The 18,025-nt window shown below is 47.8% G+C and overlaps 1 protein-coding gene across 1 annotated transcript in view; it reads right to left on the bottom strand.

The window, feature by feature from the left end:
* c9h12orf56 (chromosome 9 C12orf56 homolog) overlaps nucleotides 1-18,025 on the bottom strand; it is a 65,841-nt gene that overhangs the window by 13,750 nt on the left and 34,066 nt on the right. The window contains exons 4-10 of the mRNA XM_078221137.1: nucleotides 13,272-13,689; nucleotides 13,103-13,182; nucleotides 10,587-10,731; nucleotides 7,515-7,621; nucleotides 4,714-4,803; nucleotides 3,569-3,695; nucleotides 79-153 (exon numbers count right to left, since the gene is read on the bottom strand). Coding sequence (XP_078077263.1) covers nucleotides 79-153; nucleotides 3,569-3,695; nucleotides 4,714-4,803; nucleotides 7,515-7,621; nucleotides 10,587-10,731; nucleotides 13,103-13,182; nucleotides 13,272-13,689 — 1,042 coding nt within the window. The remainder of the gene's footprint in view (nucleotides 1-78; nucleotides 154-3,568; nucleotides 3,696-4,713; nucleotides 4,804-7,514; nucleotides 7,622-10,586; nucleotides 10,732-13,102; nucleotides 13,183-13,271; nucleotides 13,690-18,025) is intronic.

Below are 18,025 nucleotides of genomic sequence, written 5' to 3'. Positions count from 1 at the left end.
CAGACTCGATGGGCCGAGTGGCCTAATTCTGCTGCTATATCTTACGGCCTTATGGATAGTCTGACATCACGCACTCACCTGGTGAGTTATGAGGAACGTTTCATACACAACGGCTGTCACTGCGTCACTGTACTCCAGCAGTAGTTTCTGTAACTGTAAAGGCCGAGGACACTGTTAAGTTCCGTCGTAAGCAGCTTGGCAATCTAACCCTACAGCATCACCCCACCCTGGGGCCATAACTCCTGTCTGCATGTACACAATCACACCTTTAACTGCTCCCACCCTCCAGCCAAACTGAGCTTGGAACTAGAACCAGGGGGCACGGCCCCAAAATAAGGGGGAGCAGATTTAGGACTGAGTTGAGGAGGAACTTCTTAACACAAAGGGTTGTGAATCTGTGGAATTCCCTGCCCAGTGAAGCGGTTGAGGCTACCTCATTGAATATTTTTAAGGCAAGGATAGATACATTTTTGAACAGTAAAGGAATTAAGGGTTATGGTGAGCGGGTGGGTGAATGGAGCTGAGTCCACGAAAAGATCAGCCATGATCTTATTGAATGGCGGAGCAGGCTCGAGGGGCCAGACGGCCTACTCCTGCTCCTAGTTCTTATGTTCTAACTTACTAAATATGTTAAAATCATTGTCTTGCAAGTAATTAAAACGCTGTGCTGATTGGGTTACGGGACACATTCATGATAAAAATAACGACAATCAGTTTAATCTGTGACCCGACGCAATCAGGCAACAACTGTTTCTTTTTCCCATTTAAAAAGTATGATTTGATCACCGGAACTGCACCGCCGCGCCCGCCACGGAATCGGAGCAGGCGGGGGGCGGACAACGGAAATATCCGCTGACCTTGAAGGTGGCAGCACAGGTGGAGAAGGTGGTGAAGAAGTCATATGGTATGCTTGCCTTTATAGGATGGGGTATAGAGTATAAAAGCTGGAGTCTGATGATGCAGCTGTATAGAACGCTGGTTAGGCCACATTTGGAGTACTGCGTCCAGTTCTGGTCGCCGCACTACCAGAAGGACGTGGAGGCATTGGAGAGAGTACAGAGAAGGTTTACCAGGATGTTGCCTGGTATGGAGGGTCTTAGCTATGAGGAGAGATTGGGTAAACTGGGCTTGTTCTCCCTGGAAAGACGGAGAATGAGGGGAGACCTAATAGAGGTGTACAAAATTATGAAGGGAATAGGTAGGGTGAACAGTGGGAAGCTTTTTCCCAGGTTGGAGGTGACGATCACGAGGGGTCACGGGCTCAAGGTGAGAGGGGCGAGGTATAACTCAGATATCAGAGGGACGTTTTTTACACAGAGAGTGGTGGGGGCCTGGAGTGCGCTGCCAAGTAGGGTGGTGGAGGCAGACACGTTGGCATTGTTTAAGACTTACCTGGATAGTCACATGAGCAGTCTGGGAATGGAGGGATACAAACAAATGGTCTAGTTGGACCAATGAGCAGCACAGGCTTGGAGGGCTGAAGGGCCTGTTTCCTGTGCTGTACTGTTCTTTGTTCTTTGACCTCAGGCGGGAATTTCCGGTCCCACTCGAGTGAAGCCATAAAATCCCGCCCGGAGTATTTGGGAGTGGTAACCTGGTGTAATTTTATTAATACAGCCGAGAATGGGGTTATCCCTCCCACCCCGCCGCTATAAATTATTATTAATAAGAGTCCTTCACTTGTGTGTAACCTGATTGCAAAATTACTTAGTGACTTAAAAGACAACTCCCCCGAACCCCGCTTTTTCCGACATCCGTCTCTGTACACTAGGGGAGTCTCTTAGTAAATTGAAATTGTTGATGTGTGGAAACTTCTAGAATGTGCCAATGAGTGTCCGTGGGCCTAGTAAACTGGCCTAGCCATCAAACCTGCACAGTGGGTGGAATCTCTCAATGATGGCCTGGGAATGGGGCCTGATATGGGTGAAGCATTCCTGCACCAGTGTATAGGACGGAGGAAACTCTCACATGTGTAGTTTGGGACGTAACTCGCTGAGGTTTAAAATTCCCCCACTGTGTTCAGCCCGATTCTAGTGAGATTACTGGCACAAAGAGTGGAACCTTGGACACCACCCTTTCGATAACAACAACAAACACTTTCATTTCTATTGCACCTTCACAATTGGCAGGGGCAATTAAACAGCGAATCACGCAAGGAGACACTACTCCGATGGGTTAAAAAAACCTGTTGTTGTTCTTCAGTTCTCTGCTCAAAGGCAGGCCCGACCCATGGTATCACAACCTCCACCACAGGTAGGACAAGGAGGTTCCAAATTCATCCCAGCCAGAGCAGGTATTGAACCCCAAACTGTTGGCACCATTGGGATCCACACCAGTCGTGCAGCCAACTGGGCTTAGCCCCAAAAGGTCCATTTTTAAAAATTCATTTGTGGGAAATGGGCGTCACTGCTGGCCACGATTTATTGCCCATCCCTATTTGCCCTTGAACTGAGTGGCTTGCTGGGCCATTTCAGAGGGCATTTAAGAGTCAACCACGTTGCTGTGGCTCTGAAGTCACATGTAGGCCAGACCGGGTAAGGACGGCAGATTTCCTTCCCTAAAGGACATTAGTGAACCAGATGGGTCTTTCCAGCAATTGACAATGGTTTCATGACCATCAGTAGGTTCTTAATTCCAGATTTTTTATTGAATTCAAATTCCACTATCTGCCGTGGTGGGATTCGAATCCGGGTCCCCAGAAGTTTAGCTGAGTTCCTGGATTAATAGTCTTGTGGTAATACCACTAGGCCATCGCTGTGGCAACATACACCTTTACAGACATATTGTAGTCTGGAACTATGAAGAGTGATGGCTGAGGCTCTAATTTCTTTCCATCACATGGCTTACCAGGAATCTCACCCACTCTTACCGCCTGCCATTGGCATGTGTTGGAAGGATGTACAAGTTGAGACTCAACCTGTTTGGCTGTGTTATGAACACACTTTCCTTGGCCATAAAGTCCTGGAGTGGGACTTGAACCCAGAGCTTCTGGTTCAGAGACAGGGACACTACCCACTGCAACACAAGGGGAGGCGATGGCCTAGTGACATCGCTAGACTATTAACCCAGAAACTCAGCTAATGTTCTGGGGGACCCGGGTTTGAATCCCGCCACGGCAGCTTGGGAAATTTGAATTCCATTAAAAAAAATCTGGAATTAAGAATCTACTGATGACCATGAAACCATTGTCAATTGTCGGAAAAACCCATCTGGTTCACTCATGTCCTTTAGGGAAGGAAATCTGCCGTCTTTACTGAGTTTGGCCTACATGTGACTCCAGAGCCACAGCAATGTGGTTGACTCTCAACTGCCCTCGGGCAACTAGGGATGGGCAATAGATGCTGGCCCAGCCAGTGACGCCCATGTCCCACAAATGAATAAATTAAAAAAAACCTCCTGACATAGGTTTTAAGGAGCATTTCAAAAGAGGATTAAAGATTGAATTTCAGAGCTTAGGGTTTAGTTAGTTGAAAACCAGGCCAACGTTGGAGCGATTAAAATCAGGCACTACAAGAAGCCAGCATTGGAGGAGCACAGAGTTCTAAGGCTGGAAACCACAGAGGCTTACCTCAAGATCTTGAGAGTTGGCCGAGATTTCATATGCTGTTGGCATATTGATGCCAACTGCATGTGGCGATTTGGGAATCTGCAGTCCATTCAGTAAAATCTTCAGTAAGTTCATAACAGACATACCTCTAGTAAGTGAAAACAAAAGAGCACTCAGTTAGAAATATATCGGCCGGGATTCTCCCAAAAAAGTCCCCAACTCTCTTGAAAACGGGAGTAAATCCTGCTGGTTTTTTTAAGCGGAATTTTCAGATTGAATCTCCCACACTCTGAGCACTGCAGAGTGGGACTCATGGTGAAAATCCAGGAGCGGGGCCTATTCTTGCTTGAGAGGCCGGCAGCATAGTGCGGAGTGTGCCACTGCGCATGTGCTGGCCTGTCAGTGCTGAGATTGATGCATGCATAGTGGCCCCACACTGCTGGCTTCCCGATCGCTGGTCAGCCCCGCGACTCCCCATCGCTGCCCTTGCCGACCCCCCACCCCGATCGCTGGGCTCCCAGACCTCCCCAGGCAAGTCCCGATGTCCTCACTCCCTGGCCAGCCCCGATCTCCCAATCACCCCCACTCCCAAACAGTCCCGATGGGAAGCTGATTACTCTGATAAACTCTGCCGTGGAGATGCACGGAGGCCCGGGTGCCCAGCAATCATTGTATGGATACTATTAGCTAGCGGGGGGGCGGGGTCAGTTCGCTGGATGGTTTGTGATGCAGAGCGATGCCAACAGTGCGGGTTCAATTCCCGTACCAGTTGAGGTTATTCATGAAGACTCCGCCTTCTCAACCTTGCCCTTCACCTGAGGTGTGGTGACCCTCAGGGCAAATCATCACCAGCCTATGGTCATCTGGGACTACCTTATCTTTACTGTTACCCAGGCTAGCTTTTGATTCCAGATTTTTATGAATTGAATTTAAATTTAGCTCCCCTGGTGGGATTTGAACCCACATTGCTGGAGCATTAACCTGGGCCTCGGGATTACCAATCCAGTAACCTTACGACTGCGCCACAACCTTCACATCCAGGGGAGTGGGAAGCTTTCCACCACTTGTAGGTGATATAAATTTCAGATAGGAAACCCATTTGAACATGGGCTTTTGTCAATCCAGCTCTCTTCACACTGGGTGTGACTCGCTGGTGTCACACATACCGTTTAGCATTGAGAAGGGTCAGACGTGTTGGTTCTGTTTCCGTCTCCCTGAACATGACGCCTAACGTCTCTACGATCACGATACACAACCTAAGCAGACAAGCAGAAATCATATTTCAGTAAATATTGACACCTGCCCCCTCGGCGGAACACCTCCATACAATCTGTGAAGCGTGACTCGGAACTTCGGCTTTGCTTGTCATTCTGGTTCTCCGCTCCAATCCCTCTCTGAGCTCCCCGTCCTCACCCATCTGCACTTTATCAAGGAAGCTCAACACAATGCTTCAGGTGCAGCACCTAATCTCTCCGCCAGGCACTTTACAACCTTCCGACCACAACACTGTGTTCATCTATTTCAGATCATAAGCCCTTCCCCCATTGGTTCCATTCCCATTTGCAGCTACTTTAGACCCATCGTTCATTTTGTTACTTTTCTCACTACCTCTTTCTTTGGCCTTGTGCCATTATCCCTTCCGTTTTTTTCCCCCATTTCCCACCTCTGTACCTTTTTAGAAACATCGGGGTGAATTTTCCACTTTCCGCCCGCCACGGGAATCATAGCGGGCAAGGGGCGAACCATAGAAAGATCCATTGACCTTGGGTGGGATTTTCTGGTTTCAGAGCGAGCGCAGTCAGGAAATCCCGCCCATAGAAACTAGAAGCAGGAGGAGGCCATTCGGCCCTTCGAGCCTGCTCCACCATTCATTTTGATCATGGCTGATCATCAAATTCAATATCCTGATCCCCCCCTTACCCCTACATCGCCCCAAGAACTACATCTAATTTCTTCTTGAAATCAGACAACGTTTTGGCCTCAACTACTTTCTGTGGTAGTGAATTCCACACATTCACCACCCTCTGGGTGAAGAAATTTCTCCTCACCTCAGTCCTAAAAGTCTCACAACACCAGGTTAAAGTCCAACAGGTTTATTTGGAATCACGAGCTCCTTCCGAGGAAGGAGCAGCGCTCTGAAAACTCGTAATTCCAAATAAACCCGTTGGATTTTAACCTGGTGTTGAGAGTCTTCTTACTGTGCCCATCCCAGTCCAATGCCGGCATCTCCACCTCAGTTCTAAAAGGTTTACCCCCCTATCCTCAAATTATGACCCCTAGTTCTGGACTCCCCCACCATCGGGAACATTCTTTCTGTTTCTACTCTGTCTATAGAAATATTTAAACCTGTTACGTCTCTTATTTCTGATGAAACATTAACTCTGTTTCTCTCTCCCCTGATGCTGCCAGAACCTTCTGAGTATTTTCCGTGTTTTCTATGTTTATTTCAGATTACCAATTCTTTCCCAAGACGTTATTCACAGGCACTCTGAGATCTGCAACTGCGCTGAGCCTGGCCTATCTGTTTAAAGCCCACTGCCATATACAAGACGGTACACATCGTTCCAAGCACACTCTCACTAGAGGCATGTACTATTACAGCAAGACTTTGTTATCCTGTTGGTTCAAGTCTTCCCTCGATGGTGAGCTACGGCTTCATAGTATCACCAAATCCCTACAGTGCAGAAGGAGGCCATTCAGCCCATCGGGTCTGCATCGACTCTCCAACTGAGCATCCTACCCAGGCCTACCCCCCACCCTATCTTCATAACGCCAAACATTTACCCCGCTAATCCTCCTAACCTACAAATCTTGGGACACTAAGAGGCAAATTAATATGGCCAATCCCCCTAACCTACACATCTTTGAACAGTAAGGAGCAATTTAGCATGGCCAATCCCCCTAACCTACACATCTTGGGACCGTAAGAGGCAATTTAGCATGGCCAATCCACGTAACCCACACATATCTTGGCATACTAAGGGGCAAATTAGCATGGCCAATCCATCTAACCTACACATCTTTAGACACTAAGGGGCAAATTAGCATGGCCAATCCACCTAACCTGCACATCTTTGGACACTAAGGGGCAATTTAGCATGGCCAATCCACCTAACCTGCACATCTTTGGACACTAAGGGGCAATTTAGCATGGCCAATCCACCTAACCTGCACATCTTTGGACACTAAAGGGCAATTTAGCATGGCCAATCCATCTAACCTACACATCTTTAGACACTAAGGGGCAATTTAGCATGGCCAATCCACCTAACCTGCACATCTTTGGACACTAAGGGGCAATTTAGCATAGCCAATCCACCTAACCTGCACATCTTTGGACACTAAGGGGCAATTTAGCATGGCCAATCCACCTAACCTGCACATCTTTGGACACTAAAGGGCAATTTAGCATGGCCAATCCACCTAACCTGCACATCTTTGGACACTAAAGGGCAATTTAGCATGGCCAATCCACCTAACCTGCACATCTTGGGACACTAAGGGGCAATTTAGCATGGCCAATCCACCTAACCTGCACATCTTGGGACACTAAGGGGCAATTTAGCATGGCCAATCCACCTAACCTGCACATCTTGGGACACTAAGGGGCAATTAAGCATGGCCAATCCACCTAACCTGCACATCTTTATTTGAAAAAGAGTAATGAGAATTTGTTGCAAATGGTGGGTGCCTGGAACTCTCTGCCGGGGGAGGTAGTGGAAGCAGATACGATAGTGACTTTTAAGGGGCGTCTTGACAAGTACATGAATAGGATGGGAATAGAGGAATATGATCCCCGGAAGATTCGGGGGTTTTAGTTCAGTCGGGGCAGCATGGTTGGTGCGGGCTTGGAGGGCCGAAGGGCCTGTTCCTGTGCTGTAATTTTCTTTGTTTGCCCTTTGTTCTATATTTGAGGAAAGGATTGGCTTCAAGTAACTTCTTAAATCCATCGAAACAAGTTACTTACTGTAGGTTGTTTGCCAGTTTGCGCTTGTCTTGATGGGTGCCAGAGTTCTCGGACTTTGGCAAGTGCTCCTGAAGTTTGCTGATAAGAAAGGGATACAAGTCGTTTGACTGCGGACAAGTCAAAACAGAACAAAAGGTCTTTAGTGAAAATCTAACGTTCAAACAAAAAGGAAGATGCAAAATACTTCAGGACTAATACGCTTTCTTATTTATCCGCGGGAGTCAGCTGTGCCTCAATTGGCAGAACGATCGTCTCAAAGAGTCAGAAGGTAACAGGTTCAAGCCCTGCTCCAGGCTCTGGAGAGACCGCAACAACATTAGACCACAAGACGTAGGAGCAGGAGTAGGCCATTCGGCCCATCGAGTCTGCTCCGCCATTCAATAAGATCATGACTGATCTGATGCTATAATCCTCAACTCCACTTTCCCATCTTATCCTCATAACCCTCGATTCCCTTACTATTAAAAATCAGCCCTGATCTGGTCCTATGTAATGAGACAGGAATAATTAATGATCTTACAGTTAGGGATACTCTCGGAAGAAGCGATCACAGTATGGTGGAATTTAAAATACAGATGGAGCGTGAGAACTTAAAATCCAATACCAGCGATGGGGTGAGGGAGGAGTACGAGGCAAGTTTTTTACACTGAAGGTGGTGGGTGCCTGGAACTCGCTGCCGGGGGAGGTAGTGGAAGCAGATACGATAGTGAGTTTTAAGAGGCGTCTGGACAAATACATGGATAGGATGGGAATAGAGGGATACGGTCCCCGGAAGGGTAGGGAGTTTTAGTTCAGTCGGGCAGCATGGTCGGTGCAGGCTTGGAGGGTCGAAGGGACGGTTCCCGTGCTGTAATTTTCTTTGTTCTTTGAGTTGGCTAAGGTAGACTGGGAGCAAAAACTTTATATTGGGACAATTGAGGAACAGTGGAGGACTTTCAAAACGATTTTTCACAGTGCTCAGCAAAAGCATATACCAGTGATAAGGAAGAATTGTGGAAAGGGTGAAATCTCTCATGGTGATAGGTGTCGAGTGCTAGCCACCCTGAAAATTCTGGCCACTAAAATCTTCTTCGGCAGATGTACAAGATCTCATGGAGGGATCTTGAAGAAGGGTCGGGGAGTTATCCCTGGTGTCCTGACCGAGGTCTTTTCCTCGATCAAGCCCACTTTTAAAAGGATTATCTTTTCATCCTCACATTGGTGTTTGTGGGAGCTTGCTGCACGCAAATTGGTTCTTGCACTTCCTACATTACAACTACCTTGGCTCATACTCAGGTCAGGGAAGGCACTAAATAAATGCACATTCTTTCTCGATGAGGCAGTAACGACCAGCTAAGTCGCAGGCTCCGAAATGCAGAGGGAAATCCTGAGGATTTCAAAGGCAGAATGGGTTATAAGAATGTATTTTTAAGAATCATCGCTGGCTTTCTTCAGACCATGGAGAGGTCCATTGACCTGGGGAGGGATTTTCTGACCTTGGGGTGAGCGCGGCCAGAAGATCTCGCCCCGAGAATCTTGGTGGGGGGGGGGGGGGGTCTCAGAAGTCTTTAAAGGGGGCAGGGCAGCTTGAGAGGGCTGTTAAAAATACATAAGTAAAGGTAAGGCAAAGTTGCCAGAGTACCAGATAACCATAGGCTGACTGGTGGTGATTTAACCTGAGGGTCGCCACATCTCAGGTGAGGGGCAAGATTGAGAAGGCAGAGCCTTCATGAATAACCTCAGGGAATCGAACCCACGCGGTTGGCGTCGCTCTGCATCACAAACCAGCCGTCCAGCCAACTGAGCTAAATGAGGGATCCTGTGTATGCGTCGCTCTGTTTGCTTCAGTCTACACAAAGGTTTCATTTTAAGATCCTTTTGCCTAGGCACAATTACATTTAAATGCTAGACTGTAGGGGTTAACTAACTCTGCTAAGCTGAACAATTGTATCTGCCTTGACTACATGTAGAATCAGAAGGCATGATGGGTTAGCTAACAATTGACTGCATTCCTGAAGGGTACACAATACAGGCAAACAACAGTTTCCCATAACAGCAGCTGTGAGGATTGTTTATCTCGATGGAGCCAGCCTACAAAAAACACTTCCAATAACGAGATAAGGGTTGGAGACAGCATGTGAAAAGCACTCCTACTACCGAGATAAGAATTGAAATATATTTTTGATTTTAGTGTATGTGTTCGAGTTCAGTCCAGTTCAGTTCTTAGATTCCGCTGTAGAGGGCCTGGAGAAACCAGTCTCCAAGTTTGCTTTTTTTGCTTCTGTCTGATTAGCATTGCTGCCTCACATCGCCAGGGACTCGTGTTTGATTCCTGGCTTGGGTCACTGTCTGTGCAGAGTCTGCACGTTCTCCCCCCCGTGTCCGCTTGGGTTTCCTCCGGGTGCTCCGGTTTCCTCCCACGTCTCAAAGATGTGCGGGTTAGGCGGATTGGCCCTGCTAAATTGCCCCTTGGTGTCAGGGGGAACCTAGCTAGAGTAAATGCATGGGGTTATGGGAATAGGGCTTGGGTGGGATTGTGGTCGGTGCAGACTCGATGGGCTGAATGGCCTCCTTCTGTACTGTAGGGATTCTATAATTCTTTAAGTTCTTTTTCAATAAAAGAAAACCATTTTAAAACTCGTACCAAATCATAGAAGAAATCATAGAACCCCTACAGTGCAGAAGGAGGCCATTCGGCCCATCGAGTCTGCACCGACCACAATCCCACCCAGGCCCTACCCCCACATATTTACCCGTTAATCCCTCGAACCTATGCATCTCAGGGGCAATTTAAACCTGGCTAATCAACCTAACCCGCACATCTTTGGACTGTGGGAGGAAACCGGAGCACCCGGAGGAAACCCACGCAAACACGAGGAGAATGTGCAAACTCCACACAGACAGTGACCCAAGCCGGTAATCGAACTCGGGACCCTGGAGCTGTGAAGCAGCAGTGCTAACCACTGTGCTACCGTGCCGCCCGTGCTGTCCTCTTGTCGAATGAATGGACCCAACACACACAAAAAGGCACTGAGGACTTTACAAATACAGCTGTCGCGAAGGAAAGCTGAGGGGATGACAGGAAAGTCTTACCTTCCAGAAGAGTTTTTTAATAGTGAAATTCCTGCGGGCTGCTGTCTTCAGCTCCTGGAACAGACAGATGTTGTGTTCCAGTCGATTATCGCTGTGCAGTAACTCCGCGGTCAGCTGGCTGAAAAGCTTATTCGTTTCCTCTGAACTGGCACAAGACAGATCGAGCTCATCAGAGAGTGCACAGAAAGCTGCCAACGCCTACGTCAAATCCAGTCAACTTAACAAGCTCACAAAGGGAACGCATTATCGTCGAGGGAGCCGCAGATATAACAAAATAAAAGCAAAATACTGCGGATGCTGGAATCTGAAACAAGAACTGAAAATGCTGGAAAATCTCCGCAGGTCTGACAGCCTCTGTGGAGAGAGAATAGGGCTCTGACGAAGGGTCATCCAGACTCGAAACGTTGGCTCTATTCTCTCCCCACAGTTGCTGTCAGACCCGCTGAGAGTTTCCAGCATTTTCTGTTTTTGTGGCAGAGATATACTCCAGCAATAAGAAATTCAATGGAAAATGTCAGGCATTTTGTTGCATTTTATGTATAAATCTACATCCAAAATACCGGGCACTGTTTTCAATCATAGAATCCTACAGTGCAGAAGAAGGCCATTCAGCCCATCGAGTCTGCACCAACAACAATCCCACCTAGGCCCCTATCCCCGTAACCCCACATATCTACTCTGCGAGTCCCTGTGACATTGAGGGGCAATTTAGCATGGTCAGTCAACCCAATCTGCACATCTTTGGAGTGTGGGAGGGAACCGGAGCACCCGGAGGAAACCCATGCAAACACGGGGAGAATGTGCAAACTCCACGCAGACGGTCACCCGAGGCCAGAATTGAACCCGGGTCCCTGGCGCTGTGAGGCAGCAGTGCTAACCACTGTGCCACCGTGCCACCTTCATTTAAGAAAGGATATAAATGCATGAGAAACTGTGCAGGAAAGATTCACTCGACTAATTCCTGGAAGGGGAAGGTTATCTTATGAGGAAAGATTGGGCCTGTATGACATGTTGGCTTTCATTGCGAGAGGTTTCGAGTGCATGAACAGGGATGTGTTGTTGCAATTATACAGGACCTTGGTGAGGCCACACCTAGAGTATTGTGTGCAGTTTTGGTCTCTTTTTCTGAGGAAGGATGTTCTTGCTCTCAAGGGAGTGCAGCGAAGGCTGAATCCGGGGATGGCGGGACTGATGTATGAGGAGAGATTGACTTGGTTAGGATTGTTTTCGCTAGGGTTCAGACGAATGAGGGTGGAATCTCATAGAAACTTATAAAATTCTAACAGGACTGGACAGGGTAGATGCAGGGAGGATGTTCCCGATGGTGGAGGAGTCCAGAACCAGGGGTCACAGTCTGAGGATTCAGGGTAGACCATTTAGGACAGGGATGAGAAGACATTTCTTCACCCAAAGAGTGGTGAGCTTGTGGAAGTCATTACCACAGGAAGTAGTTGATGCCAAAACATTGAATGTATTCAAGAGGTGGTTAGATATAGCACTTGGGGCGAACGGGATCAAAGGTTATGGGGAGAAAGCAGGCTTTTGAATTGGACTTTCAGCCATGATCCCAAGGGATCTTCAGACCTCAGTTATGCATTTAACCAAAACTGTGTATTTTTGGGGGAAATAGGAATATTCAAATATGGGTGGCACAGTGGTTAGCACTGCTGCCTCACAGCACCAGGGACCCGGGTTCGATTCCCGGTTTGGGTCACTGTCTGTGCGGAGTCTACACATTCTCCCCATGTCTACGTGGGTTTCCTCCGGGTGCTCCGGTTCCCTCCCACTGTCCAAAGATGAGCAGTTTAGGTTGATTGGCCATGCTAAATTAATCCGAGTGTCAGGGGGACTAGCAGGGTAAATATGAGGGGTTATGGGAATAGGGCCTGGGTGGGATTGTGGTCGGGGCAGACTCGATGGGCCGAATGGCCTCCTTCTGCACTGTAGGGTTTCTATGATTCTATGACTTAGCAGACAGAGGCCACTCAGCCCATTGAGTCTGCTCCATCATTCTGATGTGACCATTCTTAACTCCATTTTCCCGCCTTATCCCCATAACCCTCGATTCCCTCACTGATTAAAAATCTGTCCATCTCAACCTTGAACATACTTAATGACTCAGCCTCTACTGCTCTCTGCTGTGAGGAATTCCACAGATTGACTACCCTGAGAGAGGAAATTCCTCCTCATCTCTGTCTTAAATGGGCGACCCCTTACTCTGAGATTATGTCCTCTGGTCCTAGACTCTCCTACAAGGGAAAGCAACATCTCAACATCCACCCTGTCAAGCCCCCTGAGAATCCAATATGTCTCAATAAGGTCGCCTCTTACTCTTCTAAACTCCAATGAGTACAGGCCCAACATACTCATCCTCTCCGTATATGAAAATCCCTCCATACCCGGGATCAACCGAGTGAACCTTCCCTGGACTGCCTCCAATGCCAGAATATCTTTCCTTGGATAAGGGGAGCAAAACTGTTCACAGTACTCCAGGCGTGCACAACAGCAGGAGTTACCTGTGCGATTTGGGACCTCGGGCCGGAGATAATGTTGCACTTATTCTTGCATACGCTGGGTCCTGCATTAGTGTCGACCGCTGCGGGGAACATTAAAAGAAAAGAAGCATTAACGAAGGTGAAAACGAAGCAAAGGCAGCAAAATACCGGACCTCTCGCCTGTACTTACAATCATATAATTGTTCCACGCACTTTTTAAATGGAGGAAGATTAGCGAGGACATAGAAATGATGTAGAGGTGAAGCTCGGACTCTTGTTGCTTATGTTGTCCGGTTATCCTCTTGTCTGGCTCTGGCGTGACATCGCTTGCATCCGATCGATGTTCCTTAGCGTTCCTGTGCCAGCTATAAGGACTTCCTGCTAACTGTTCCATCGACACGGAGCTGTAAGAAGGTGCTCTCAGTGCTGGGACGGTAGCTGTCCTCTCCTTCGGAGGGACTGGCAGCGGGCGGCCGTTCAGAGGCGCAGATACACAACGCTCTGCGCTACGTTGATCAGACAGTTTCAAGTTCTTCAAGGCGGAGGTGGGGAAGGAGGCCGGATGCTTCCGTGTGGAATGTGGCTCCCCGGATTCTGCTGCGTTCTCCCTGAAAGTGAGAAACAGGCTAGTTAATTAAGAGGAATATTCCTCAGGAAGGAGCGTGGGAACAGGAGGAGGCCACTCAGCCCTTGGTACAAGGCTGAAAACTGCCCACATATGGAATATTGTGAGGAATTTTGGGCCCTGTAACTAAGGAAGGATGTGCTGACCTTGGAGAGGGTGCAGAGGAGGTTCATGAGAATGATCCTGGGAGTGAGAAGCTTGATGTACGAGGAGCGTTTGAGGACTCTGGGTCTGTACGCGATAGAGTTTAGAAGGATGAGGGGGAGGATCGTATTGAAATTTACAGAATACCAGAAGGCCTGGATAAAGTGGATGGGGAAGATGTTTTCATTGGTGGGAGAGACTTGGATCTGTGGGCACAGCCTCAGAGTAAAGAGACAACCCTTTAGAACCAAGATGAAGAGGAATTTCTTCAGTCAGAGGTGAATCCCTCAGTGTATTTATTAGTGTCACAAGTAGGCTTATGTTAACATTGCAATGAAATTACTGTGAAAATTCCCTTGTCGCCACACTCCGGCTCCTGTTCGGGTACACTGAGGAAGAATGAGCATGGCCAATACGCCTAACCAGCACGTTTTTCGGACTGTGGGAGGAAACAGGAGCACCTGGAGGAAACCCACGCAGACACGGGGGGAACATGCAGATTCCGCACAGACAATGACCCAAGCCGGGAATCGAACCCGGGTCCGTGGCGCTGTGAAGTAGCAGTGCTAACCACTGGTGCCGACCATTCCCCCATCCCCCCCATGTAGGAAACCTCCCCCCCCCCCGCCCCCCCCCCGAGCCCTGCCCCGTAACCTCATTCAGAGTCCACCCCTCCATCATGACATCGTGGGACCTGCCTCCGGGATTTGTTTTCCGGAGTGTTCTAAAAATTCGGCAGGAAAAGAAATTTGTCGGAAGTGCAGCCGGCAGGCTACACATCACTTTCCTGCCTTGTACACCACGTGGAGGGAATCTTGCATCTTGAGTTGCTGAATTTGCCGAGTGGCCTCCTTCTGCACTGTAGGAATTCTATGATTCTAATAGTGAGAAACCATCAGTGGGACACAAGTACGATGCAAAAGCTGAAGTTTACAAGATTTTCCAAAAGAAAGAAATCACCCATATCAGTCTTTAACTCGGGGGGGGGGGGGGTGGGGGGGGGGGGGCGGGGGAAGGAGTGCAGCATCAAACTCTGAGCAACAAAGGAAAGTGAGCGAGCGGTGAGTATTACGGTTGCTGTGGCCAATAATCAGGTTTCAATTACTCTTCCTCAAGCCACTGTCTGTCTCTTCCACGTTGGGTGCAATGGATAACGAGCTGGCATTTGATGCCTGCGACCCTTTGCATAATTAGCGTCTGTGCTCAGTGAAATGGCTGGATTCACATGACTTTGTACAGCTGTAAGTAGAGCCAATTTAATCTGAAAAGTGGCCATGTGTCTGGACAGTAATCCAGGCGGAGAGGACTTGGGTTTCTTTGAACGCCGTCATGTGAATCATTGACTTGCCTTTCAGATAGTGTGGTGAGAAAAGTATTTGTCAGCTTAATTTGGATTTGGGTTACTGGCAGTTACGGTCTCCATTTTCCTCATTTAAAAAGGTCTTCCTGAAGCTAATTATGGAAAAGCTGACCTTGCTTCTCTGCAAGGTCAAATACTTCAAATCCTTTTTGAATATACTTATCAACTAATTCTCCAATGCGTTAAAAAAAGAGATCAAGGTGGAATAACCTGAGGTTTAGAGATATTAGCCAGAATTTTACCGCCACACCCGCCCCGATTCAATTCTCCGTTGGCCTCGGGCAGGATTTTACGAGCCTCACCCAAGCGAGGGTTGTAAAATACCGCCATTCTGTTTGGGGTTGATATCAGGAGAAAGAGTCGAGAGCTTCAAGTTTTTAGGTGTCCAGATCACCAACAACCCTGTCGTGGTTCCCCCCATGCTGACACTATTAGTTAAGAAAGCTCACCAATGCCTTGTACTTTCTCAGAAGGAAATTTGGCATGTCAGCTACGACTCTCACCAACTTTTACAGATGCACCATAGAAAGCATTCTTTCTGGTTGTATCACAGCTTGGTATGGCTCCTGCTCTGCCCAGGACCGCAAGAAACTACAAAAGGTCGTGAATGTAGCCCAATCCATCATGCAAACCATCCTCCCATCCATTGACTCTGTCTACACTTCCCACTGCCACGGCAAAGCAGCCAGCATAATTAAGGACCCCACGCATCCCGGACATTCTCTCTTCCACCTCCTTCCGTCGGGAAAAAGATACAAAAGTCTGAGGTCACGTACCAACCGACTCAAGAACAACTTCTTCCCTGCTGCTGTCAGACTTTTGAATGGACCTGCCTCGCATTAAGTTGATCTTTCTCTACACCCTAGCTATGACTGTAACACTACATTCTGCACTCTCTCCTTTCCTTCTCTATAAACGGTATGCTTTGTCTGTATAGCGCGGAAGAGACAATACTTTTCACTGTATACCAATACATGTGACAATAATAAATCAAATCAAAATCAGGAAGCACTGCTTCATGTGCGCAATAGCTATTGAGGCTGTTGAACTCGGTTGAAAATGTCACCATTGAGATTATTGTTAGTTGAAAGTATTAATGGACATGGAACAAAAGGAAATAAATGGAGTTAAGATACCGATCAGTCATGAGTGACAGAACAGGCTCAAGATCATAAGATATAGGAGCAGAATTAGGCCATTCGGCCCATCGAGTCTGCTCTGCTATTGGATCATGGCTGATATGTTTCACAACCCCATTCTCCCGCCTTTTCCCTATAAACTTTGATCCCCTTACCAATGGAAAGTTAAAGTTTATTTATTAGTGTCACAAGTAGGCTTACATTAACACTGCAATGAAGTTACTGTGAAAACCCCCAAGTCGCCACACTCCGGCGCCTGTTCGGGTACACTGAGGGGGAATTTAGCATGACCAATGTACCTAACCAGCACGTCTTTCTGACTGTGGGAGGAAACTGGAGCAGCCGGAGGAAACCCACACAGACACGGGGAGGACGTGCCGACTCCGCACAGACAGTGACCCAAGCCTGGAATCGAACTCGAGTCCCTGGCGCTGTGAGGCAGCAGGGCTAACCGCTGTGCCACCGTGCTGTCTGTTTGTTGAGCCAGGAGTGCGTTGGAATAGTCGAGTCTGGAGACCACTGAAGGCGTGGGCGAGGGTTAAAATGGTGAAATAAAAAGGAGAGAGAAGACGGGCAGCTCCTCCCATAGAACAGGAGAAGGAAAACAAGGAGAGGAAAAGAAATGTACGCTGCACAAAATATAGATCCATTTCTGAACTCCTGCACACTGCCGCACGCCCACTTCCTGCCCTGTTCCCCCCATTTAGGCCGCAATCCCTTTGCCTCAACAACTGTGAACGTAAAGAGTGGTCGGCATTGAGAGTAAAATCACAGAGGCAAGTTAAAGTTCTCAGAAGCACTGAAACAGCCCAGTCCTATCACTGGTGTTAAAGTTAAAAAAAGTTCGCAAGTTTATTTATCAGACACAAGTTGGCTTACATTAAAACACTGTAATGAAGTTATTGTGAAAATCTGGTGTCTACAGCTTTGCACTATTACTTTCGCATTTTGACATCTCTTGTTGCTTTGCATATTAGGCATAGGTTTAAGGTGAGAGGGGAGATACACAAAAGGGTCCAGAGGGACAATTTTTTCACACAGAGGGTGGTGTCTGGAACAAGCTGCCAGAGGCAGTAGTAGAGGCGGGTACAATTTTGTCTTTTAAAAAGCGTTTAGACAGTTACATGGGTAAGATGGCTATTGAGGGATATAAAGTTAAAGTAAAGTTTATTTAGTAGTCACAAGTAAGGCTTAGTTTAACACTGCAATGAAGTGACTGTGAAATTCTCCTAGTCGCCACACTCCGGCGCCCGTTTGGGTCAATGCACCCTAACCAGCAGGTCCTTCAGACTGTGGGAGGAAACCGGAGCACCCGGAGGAAACGGGGAGAAGGTGCAGACTCCACACAGACAGTGACCCAAGCCGGGAGTCGAACCTTGGACCCTGGCGCTGTGAGGCAGCAGTGCTAACCACTGTGCCACTTTGTCACCCATTTGGGCCAAGCACAGGCAATTGGTACTAACTTAGTCGTTAAAAAAAAGGGCGGCATGGACAAGTTGGGCCGAAGGGCTGTTTCCATGCTGTAAACCTCTAGAACTCTACTATATTACAAATATTAAATGACAAAAAATTTGAAGTGCCCATCTATCCAGTATTTTGTTTAAATTAATATAAAAGACCACTCCGGGATTCTACATTTTAAACCAGGCACTGCATAGCAACCACAAGCTGCTTCA

This window comes from Mustelus asterias, chromosome 9 (genome assembly GCF_964213995.1).
Source record: "Mustelus asterias chromosome 9, sMusAst1.hap1.1, whole genome shotgun sequence".
In the NCBI taxonomy this organism is placed as follows: domain Eukaryota; kingdom Metazoa; phylum Chordata; class Chondrichthyes; order Carcharhiniformes; family Triakidae; genus Mustelus; species Mustelus asterias.
Note: the sequence above shows the minus strand (reverse complement) of the source record. Positions and strands in the feature narration are given on the sequence as shown.